The sequence below is a fragment of the Perissodus microlepis genome, chromosome 12, assembly GCF_051167445.1.
Source record: "Perissodus microlepis isolate ML-2025 ecotype Zambia chromosome 12, ASM5116744v1, whole genome shotgun sequence".
Lineage (NCBI taxonomy): Eukaryota > Metazoa > Chordata > Actinopteri > Cichliformes > Cichlidae > Perissodus > Perissodus microlepis.
In genome coordinates, this window is record NC_140472.1 from 3,026,615 (window position 1) to 3,036,828 (window position 10,214).

The following is a 10,214-nucleotide window of genomic DNA, read 5'->3' on the forward strand; positions in this document are numbered from 1 at the left end:
TGAGCTTAGAGTGGAAGCACTCTGGGAGTAACCCGTAACCTCAGGCATGAGTTACAGACTAGAATGGGACAATCAAACAGCAGTAACCCAAAGGTGACGTAGATTTTATGAAACGCGTTCACCCTGAAGTGCATCAGAGAGCAGACACACACACACGAAAAAAAAGATTACAGGGAGATTTGAAAGCAATGAGATTAAACACAAGTAAATATTGCTATGTTGGCCATATGGGCTCACTGAACCCGGGGAGGGTGGAATATTAATGACGGTGAAATCCTAATGAGACCGACTGTATGGCCTGACATAAACACAACCGTGCTGGCCATCAGTCACTTTAAAGAGGTCAGGAGGACCACACGCTCGCTCTCCAGAGGGTGTGCCAGCTTATCGGAGCATAATGCAATAAGTCAGAGCTATTCCCTGACTGCTCCCCCCCCCCCCCATAATTGATGAGTAATTAGCACAGGTAGAGTAGGTCATGAGCTCCACTCAAGCACGCGGTGAGTAGGTGAAAGAATGACTCATGAACAGACGATGTGATGGTTCCGGTGGGCACACACCGCGGAGAGGCCATTTCACTCTCAGTGATGCAGCTAAAACAAATGTCATTAGCGTTGTCACTTACAGCAAACAATACACGAAATTAGCACTAAGTCAACACTCTGATTTCATTTACCACATGCACAGAAATCAGAGGCACAAAAAAAACCCCTATCTGTGCTCATCTCTTCTTCTAATTGTACCAGATCCACTAACATCATTTAATAAGCGCAGGCCATTTGCATGCAAATCAGACCAATTATCAACAAGTAGCTGGTATGCGAGTATCATTTCACATTGAGCTGTATCATGCCTCATTTGCGTAGCCTTGAAACACAAGCTTCTGTGCAGCGCACAGTGTTCTTTCTCCGTGTTCACTCAACACAGAGAATTATTATCGCTAGTAAATGTGTAAAACTAAAATTGGATAATTATCTGGCTTCGCCTCGCTCTCACAGAGGCAGCGTTTATTTACTGTAATGTTTTTATTAAGATAAACCCTCAAAGGATAAATCTAACCTCATCTCCCACATCAGAGACAGATGTCCAACTTGTGAACTAAAAAGACGTCTTACAGCATCACAACACGTGTTACTTTTCCCAGAAGTCATTAAGTGCAGCGCACTTCAAAGTCTTCCAGCCATCAGAAGTGGCTGCCATGCAGCACAGAGGGCAAAGGTACTTTTACATACAAAATCACATGGAGGTGAATGAGGAGAATGGGCAGCAACACACAAATTCGGTGCACACTTGATAACAAGTTTATCTGGGGTGAGTGCCGCTTGTGAAACTTAGCCTGATTAGCCAAAAAACTCTGCAGTGTCATTAAAGCAGTTTTACATCACTGCACTCGCCTTTTACATCATTATTCTTCTCATATAAGTTAATTCCCAACAATATTTCAGGGATCGCCCTTGCACTCCTATCTGCTTTCCCGCCTGCTTTAAGTACCATGAAGCTAAATGGAATTGCAGGATAATCACAGATGACCCTGACAGGTTAAACTTGTTAATAGCTGGGCAGTGGAGAATTGATTATCAGCTGCAAGTGAGTGAATCCTACATTCAGAATAGACAACTGGTTAAGATTTTATGCTGCAAACATGCAGTCCACCATTATATTGAATAAGAGCTATGTAGGAGGCATGACTGATGACTGATTAATAGCCACCATAGTTAAGCTTACATAGAAAGGTGTGATTGAATCCACAGCCTCTCAAACGAGGCCATCATCTTAAAATACACAGACACCAGTGAATATTAGGTATATATTTTTAAAGGTAGTTATTTATATACAGTACCATCCTCAGAATGAGCCATAAAAAAACAACAACAAACCTGCCTCATCAGTCTGCCTAATATCCCACAGGGAGCTATGTTTCATTTGTCATTTTGAATGTAATGAGATAAAGGAGCTAAATAAAGGAGGGTGTCACAGGGGAACCTCCTCTCTTCCTGAAATCACTGCTCTGACATCTGACATAGCTACCACACAGTAATGACAGCAGCAGAGTTATCAGCACGTGGTGTGTCAGCCTCCAACACACGAATGATGTAATAGGCAGTTTATCAGAGGTCGGAGTGTCAAGAAAGCAGAAAACAGAAAAACGCACAAACCAGATCCAAACCTGTCCCACCAAAGCACCTGTTTATTCTCCAATCATATGCTGGCTCTCTGACGCACTGAACTTGTAATTTTCAAGAAACAGGTGTGTGTGTGTGTGTGTGTGTGTGTGTGTGTGTGTGTGTGTGTGTGTGTGTGTGTGTGTGTGTGTTGTAAACACTTTCATGACAAGGACTCCAAACAGACACACATCAAAGCGAGCACTGATCACCTTGAGGGATTCCTCTCATCTACAAATATCAGACGATTACAAGAGTAATCCTCATCCATCTCATTACCGCCATCTCAAGTAAATTGGCTACAAATTGGACTAGTCCTTCATGTTGCTGGTGAGTGGGTGAGGACCCACATACACACACACACACACGCAGACAGACACACACACACTCTTGACACATGATGAAGAATGCAAACACACAAACAGTTAACGATCCGCTTCCTCCTTACCTCCAGACGGTCCAGGCTGATGAAGCTGGCGATAGCAAATCCATCAATGATGTCCTCCTCCTGCGAGCTGGACTCTCGTCTCTTTCGCCGCGGGGGGCGCGAGACTCTGGCGGCGGCCGCGGGGTGCGGAGCTTTTTTACCGGGCAGGGAGGCGGCGTCCCTCCCCGGACTGTGTCCCTCCCTGTCGGAGCAGGAGGAGTTGGGGTCGGGGCTGCGGGCGTCTCTGCTCCCAGCCTCCCGCAACCTCCGCACTCTCTCCCGCTTGGATCGACATCTCCGACCCTGCTTCAGTTTCCCATCCATGCTGTCAGAGAATTCTCCCAGAGTCCGAAAGAAACAGCAATATTACTCCACAGCTCGCGCAATATCAAATAACACACGCGCACGCACGCAGACACACACACCGGACTGAGGATCGTAGCCTGCGCTGCGCTATAACGTGGAGACAGCGCTGCGTGCAGGGCTCTGTAAATAACGAGGCGACCGTAGCCTCACAACAGTGGATGACCTTGAGTATAAACCTCGCCAATCTCCATTACGATAAGCAAACGTTCCAAGTATCCCCGCGCAGGCGAGCGACTGGGTGAGAGTGAGCGAAGCGACGCGGATCCGCACGCTATTCTGTCACGAATCTGCGCCGTGTCGACGCGCTGGCCGCTAAAGCAGGTGCAAAAAAACGGCGAAACGCTCAAAATCCGCGCACTGCACTCGTCTCGTAACTTTTGTGGCATCTCAGTAATAACGAGCGGCGTTCAAAGCGGGAGCTCGCAGCATACTGCAGACAGCGCAGAGAAATCATGTCGCTGCCCGTTGTTGTTTTCCACCACCCCAATCCATGATCCAAGTCTGGCAAGAAAAAAAAAGAGAGAGAGAGAGTATCGGGACAGTATCCGTCCGAGATAATGCTGATAATAAACGCCTGGTAAACGTGTCGATAGAAGCTGTCGAATGAGAGAATAATCCCGCGGACTACGCGTTGACTTTTAAGCCATATTCCTCTCCGCTCTGCGCTTCAGAAGCAAAGGATCCGAAGTCTGAGAGCTACTTAGGCTATGCGCAGTGTTTCCTAAATGACCCGAGCCGTCCGGATAAGACAGACATCCAAACTCCATAGGGCAACGAAGCGGTCTATTCCAGTTTAGATAACGTTGAGTTTCCCTACAAACCTCCACTCCAGTCCGTCCCTCAGTTGCTCAGTGGCTCCTGGTATTTTCTGTTCGCATAATAAGGCTTTGATAAGTGTCCTTAAAGCGACAGGAGTGATTAAAATCTCTCTCTCTCTGCCCCCTCCCCTCTCTATCTCTCATTCCCTTCATCCGAAATTAAGATACGCAGTCAAGCTTCAGAGAACCCACATAACTGACGTATTTCCGCCACCTCTGGCCTACAATTTACCATAGGAAGGAAGCTTGTGTAAAAAAAAAAGAAAGCCAGAGAGAAAGGGAAAATCATTCTCTCTCACTGTTGGGTACACTTTGTCATACAAGGCACTATTTTAGTCTGTCTGTCTGCCGGAGCTGATGCCACATCATGCCGTTTCCCGCTGACGGTTTGCGCTGTCTCTCTCTCACACACTCTCATCTATCAGGTTCTGACAGCTTCTCCATTCCGAGCATGCTGGCTCTCCCCCCTCTCCCCCACCTCAACCCCCAACTCTCTAAATTCACCAGCAGACAACAGAAAGTGTAAAGCTGTAAAGCTGCGTTTCACTGTCACATAAAGGTCAGAATTTCATGAGTGCACTGTAATAAAATATATATTTGAAATATGGGTTTGTCATATTTACCCTGCCCCAAACCTTTTTGTAAAGCCTGAGCAGGACTGGTGTGTCTCTGCAGAGTGAGCACTTCCAGGGGATCCCTGAGGGAATTCCAGGGAATCCTGTGCAAAGTGAAACTGCTTAATTTATCTGCTTTCTATCAGGAGAAATCAGGGCAATGACATTATACAATCACTCCACTGTGTAATATTTATTTCAATTATAGGTTTCACTGCCCTTACTGTGACTGTAACACCACCCAAACTGTAACAGAGACTTTTGCAAGCCTTTATAAATGTTTATTTTCTCCCCTGCAGATCCATCAGGTTGTGATGCAGGTCCATTAATATGCAAACGTGTAGGAACAGGTATCTCAGGTTAACACCGTTATCGATACTCTATACTGTGATTATGTTTTCATAAAGGTATTTTCTCAATCGACTTCTTCAATTACATGGAAACATAACCTCAGAAGCCAACAGTCCAATTTTCTAGGCAAGCTAGTTTATAGATTGTAGATTATGTTTACTTCCAGAGGATCTGCATCTCATTTCCAGTTACAGAAGTCAAGGAAGTTGTTCCTTTGTAAATGTCTGGTGAGTATTTGCATAATACTTAGTTGGAAACCTGTTCTCTTGCTGTGGGCTTAAATCAAAGAAGCTTGCTGTTTAGGTTATTATTACTTTATTAGCAAACACATGGCATGCTGTCATGTGTTCTCTGGTGAACTCGTAACGCACATGAATGAAAGAATTTAGCAAAATACTATATTGCAGCTATATTATGACCGATGAATGGTGCTAGAGACTTAGTGTCAATCGTCTAATAAGTATGAAACCTGAAGATGAACCGCACCACTGAGTGTGAAATTTTGCTTATAGGAATCCTCTGGCTTATCACCTGATTTTCACACTATGCCAAACAGGAGAGTCAAAGCTACAAATGCTATCCTGGAGTACTTAGGTAGTTAGTGCAGTGGATCAGGTGTGGAAATTTTCTTTAATATAAGAATCTTTGGTGGAAATGCAAAGCAATGCATCAAAATGCAAAATGAAAGTACTTTTATGCAAATACAGAGTGCTGCAGGGTAAATTATCCAGTGCACTGCAGGTGATTAAACCACAGTCTGCACTGAGTGAGTGAGCATGATGATCCTTTTATGATAAACATCAGGTTAGGCTGTAACCTGTGCATATGCAATTATAAAATTGTAAGACTCTTGTCTTTTGTTTACAGCTGTCCACAGTTCAAGGCCCATTGCTGAGTTTGTTATATGCCCTCATTTACTTTTCATTGAAGTTGTCAGTTTGAATAAGGCAGCCGCTGGGCCTATATGTCACTTTGAAGAAGGATAACCAGGTGAGCGGTGCATCAATCTTTGCGCCGGTGCACTTTTCGTCTTGAGACGGTATAGTTTTCATGTTACTTTAACTGCTGTGAATAAACCCCTCTCTGTTTGAGCAGCTTCATTCAGTAAGGAGATTAAAAAAGGGGGAACAGGTATGGTGAGAGGGCCGTGGAGGAGAGGGAAGAGATTACCTCTGTTTCTTCCATGCAACTATTTGCTGTGAGCTTAATCCATAGCTACAGACTCTGAGCTCCCACATCACAGTCATTCAAAAGCTAGTCTGTTTGAAACGCTTAGCCCCAGCTGCGCTGGAAGCTAAAGGAAGGGAACCTGCCATGCTTTTTTATGATATTTAAGTGGCAGAATTGTTTTTCTTTGCGTCTGCCACCACGATAAGGATTCATTTGATGTTGCTGAGGTCAAGTTGCTCATTGCTTAAAGTTATTTTCCGCTGTGATAGTTCTAAGAGTCTGCTGTGTGGCGCTGACATGAGATTGAGAGGTGAGAGATTTGAAGCAGGCAATAAAAAGTCTCTCTCCAAGTACACGCTGTGTCCTTTGTAAGGAATGTAGCCCCACAGAAATCAATAAGGCTAGATTTCACAGTGGAACCCCAGATAGCTGTAAGATGCACAAATCCCTACACTGCTGTAAATAAAAAAAAAAAATCTTTCAGTGTCACAACAGAATTTGTGCACACATCGTGCCAGTATATTACCTCCGTTCAACAAACCATCTCTTTTTTTTAAGGCGTAGTTGAAATGGCGAACGCTTTTTCCCCAGACAAAAACGTTGGTATAAGAATATGGACGTAAAAACAAAAATCCATTCCTGGAAGTTTTTGACATTCTCAAGTCATGTCTTACAGGTCAAGTATAGTGTGACGCAAATGAGGTAAAGTTATGAAGTTGGGTTAATGAATGATTAGGGTTAGGCATTTAAATCACTTGGTTATGGTCAATGAAAAAGTGTGTTTATGGCCATGTTACACACCCAACTGCCAATTAGATTGAATGTAAACAATAAGATGCTCAGTCTACTATCAATGGAATTTCTATGTAGCCTTCTGAGCTGGTTCTTCAGGCCAATTCAGTGTAATGACTGTGAACTGCCCACCCCTTAAGTCTATTATAAGGAGGCACGGTGATGCAGTGTGTAGCACTGTTGCATAGCGCTGTGGGCTCACACACAGTTCAAATCCATTTATATTAAAAATCCTCTAAAAGACACCAAGCACTTTTCAGCCCTGTGAAGGGCAGAAATTCTAGGGAAACTGCATATTTATGGATTAGGAAGTGAGGGCTGACCTTAACAAAACACTCACCTTTCCAGCTGAAATCACAGTCACCAACCTGTGCCAAAATCTGGTCCTCTGGTCCAGTTCCAGCTAGTATGTCTTCATTGTTGAACTGACAGTCCATTGGAAGGATGCCATCAAGGAGAGATATGAAAGGAAGAAACTGCGATCCCAAATTGTAGAAGCTCAGGCTGAGGATGCTGTGGAGGTGGGTTGGAGGGTCTATGTGATTGTAAGGCATCCCATGGCAGGCCCAGCACAAGTTAATCAAAGAGCTCCCCACTGTTGCCAAAAGAAGCGGTCACTGACTATGGCTGAAACAGAAGGAGACAGCGTGGTCTGCAGCACACACCCAGGTGTCATCACCCTTTGGTCAGCTGAGTGGATTGTGTGATGATTGGTCATGTATCCACACAGGTGAAAACATCACAGTTTACCATCAGCAAAATCGCCCGAACTAGAAGCCTCCTCCAACCCACTCAGGGCTGATGCAGTGCTGCAGTGACACAGAGTTTAGCATCTATTCCAATTAATAAATTGCTAGCATGCTGAAATGCTACACTTTGCTTTTTAGCAAGTTAAAATTGACATTTATCTGAAAGCACCACTGTATCTGTGTAGAGCAACACAGCACTGGCTGTAAGCTTTTAGTCTTGTTCTTAAAAAGATAGTCTCAGATTTGCCATTTACTGATGAATTACCCCAATATCTGCCGCAAAATGATTTGCAATTGTTTGTTAAACCACAACCAGCATGCACGTCGATTCAATCCATCAGAAACTCCAGCAGCAATGACGACCAGCTGTTTTGAATATGAGATGTTGGATTGTAACTGAGACGTCTCAATTTGTCGCCCTAGCTGTCACTGAGGAATTACTGTGAGGGAAAACACAAGTCAGTGGTTTTATGCCTATAGGCCTTTCGGCTGCCTCTGTGACACATCATGGAGTAATTCACTAGTTTGGTGGCAATTTACAGGCAGACTCAACAAGAAACCCGCCCGGGGGCCTCGAGCAACAAGCTCTCTCTCAGGAAACCGTGGCCAGCCATAGGATTGTCTGGGCTGGGGCCTCGCAAACTGCCGCATGAAAAATTAACCTGCTTGCTCAAAAGACACAGCTTAAACATCCTCCCGGCCCGAGAGCCTCCTCTCGTCATCTCTTACCCTCTCAGTCTCCCCTGCTGTCTCTTTCTATCTTTCCTTTATCCTTTGTTCCCCTCTTCATCTCACCTGTTTTATCTTCACAGCCTACGTTATTTAGATCTATCATTGAGCCTCTGCTCTATATCTATGCTTCAAAGGCAGCAGCTGTTTGTTCCATGCTGAACACAGACACTTATATATAGCGCGGGAGACTCGGCCACAGATATTGCATGTGTAACGTAAACATGGCCGTAGCCGTGGACATCAGGTGATAATGAATCATTCCAGCTTGGTTTAGAGCTGAAAGTCAAGTGGAAGTCACCAACTTAAATAAGTGAGGTAACAACATAGGATTAGTCAGGAACCTGATAGGAACGGTACCGAGGTGTCAATAATTTAACGGAGCAGGTTGTAAATCTAAGTGCCTTTGGATATTTCATAGCACTGGGGAGCAAAGTTTAATCAAACAGAGAGACTGGCCCCAGAGCTGTGTGGGTGAGAGAGATGAATCTACTGGCAGCCCTTGAGCCGGCAGTAGGGCTTTTATTACAGGCATCATTCAGGGCAAAATTAGCAATGTGACCTGATACTTTAGTGAAATAAATTGAGTTAAGAGACTAATGTGGATACATGTCATGTTAAATGTCATCATAAAAAAATGTTTCTTTGAATTATTGTGTGCCACGAGGGGATACACTTCTCCTGTCATTCAGTCAAGATTTCCCACATTTCTTGTTTTGGTTTCAGGCATTGCTCAACATTTAGAGAAAAAATAGCCATAATGGTTTTTATTGATCCTAAATGTCTAGTGCCCTCTCTGTCGCTAAAGTAACAATGCTTTCTGCTCCTCCAAATTGCATCAACAGATGTTGTGACAGCAGAGCTTTTCATAAAAGGCCCCCTAAGGCAGTCAATATTTCCCCTAGAAACCTGCTTCGATTCCTGTCAGCTGCTGAAAGATAGAGTGAGGATGTCATTTGAGTTCATCACTGATGGCTTAACTCACATCTTGTGGCGATCGCACCTGTATTATCGTTTCGAGTCTGTACGTTGGCAAAAGGATATGAAATATCTTGTACTTCCTGCTTTATTTTGTTCTTGCTTTAGTTTATCTTTTCAGATCCTCCACTTCCTGCCCTTGTGTGTTTCCCACCTGCAGCTGTGTTCTGCCTCTATCTGTATACTAACTGCATTTCCTTTTTCTTTGCCAGATCATCTTGTTGCCACGTGTCGAGCTTTCCAGCATTTACTCCCTTGTACCTTTGTGCTCGATCGTCTCTGTTCTGCTATGTTTTTTTCTGTTTTTCTTCTATGTCCAGTCTTTGTACCCACGCCTCTTCTGTTTCTATATTCTTATTTAATGAAGATGATCTTCCAATTCTTAGCAAGAAAAAGAATAACTGTTCCTTTAATTAGACATTTTGTGCAGTTTTGCTTCTTCTTAAAACCCCTATGGTGCAGCAGACACTGAACACTGCGGTGAAAGTCTTTTCATCAAGCAAAGTTTAGTTAATTAAAAAAGCTTATGTGCTGAAAGGTCAACGCACTCCTCCAAGCGAAAACGGTGGGTTACATAAAGTATGATTTTTTTTTAAAAATAAAAGTACTTTAACATATTTTACATGATTTACATGACTGAATCTGCCAGTGGTTAGATGCTTATGTGAGCTGTGATCCAGTATTAGCACACACAAAACAAAAAGCCAGTGAAGGAGACTCTGTGCATTTAATACTTTGCCTCCAGTTCCTATAACTCAGTAAATAACTTGAACAAAAGCAAATATTGACAGAATGTAAGTGGTTTCTCTTACATATGTAACAGCTCTTTTCTTTGGTGCACAGAGAGCTATTCCCACTTGTTCCCCTGCAATTAACGCCCGAGCCACCAAACCCCGCAAGCTGCACTGATAACTTGTGCCAAGTCCCCAAACAACCATCTCCCTTAACCTCCTACACACACACACACACACACACACACACACACACACACACACACACACACACACACACACACAAAACTCATTCTCCCTTCTTTTTTTCTTTTACTTTTTGCTTCG

General features: G+C 43.8%; 1 protein-coding gene across 12 annotated transcripts in view; it reads right to left on the reverse strand.

Moving 5' to 3' along the window:
* fbrsl1 (fibrosin-like 1) overlaps nucleotides 1–3,951 on the reverse strand; it is a 284,114-nt gene extending 280,163 nt beyond the window's left edge. For 3 of the 12 annotated variants that reach the window (XM_084947107.1, XM_084947106.1, XM_084947102.1), the window contains exon 1: nucleotides 2,611–3,951. In XM_084947107.1, coding sequence (XP_084803233.1) covers nucleotides 2,611–2,913 — 303 coding nt within the window. In that variant the 5' untranslated portion in view covers nucleotides 2,914–3,951. The remainder of the gene's footprint in view (nucleotides 1–2,610) is intronic. The other 9 variants (XM_084947099.1, XM_084947098.1, XM_084947108.1 and 6 more) reach the window with 5 other exon arrangements.
* Nucleotides 3,952–10,214: the final 6,263 nt, after the last annotated feature.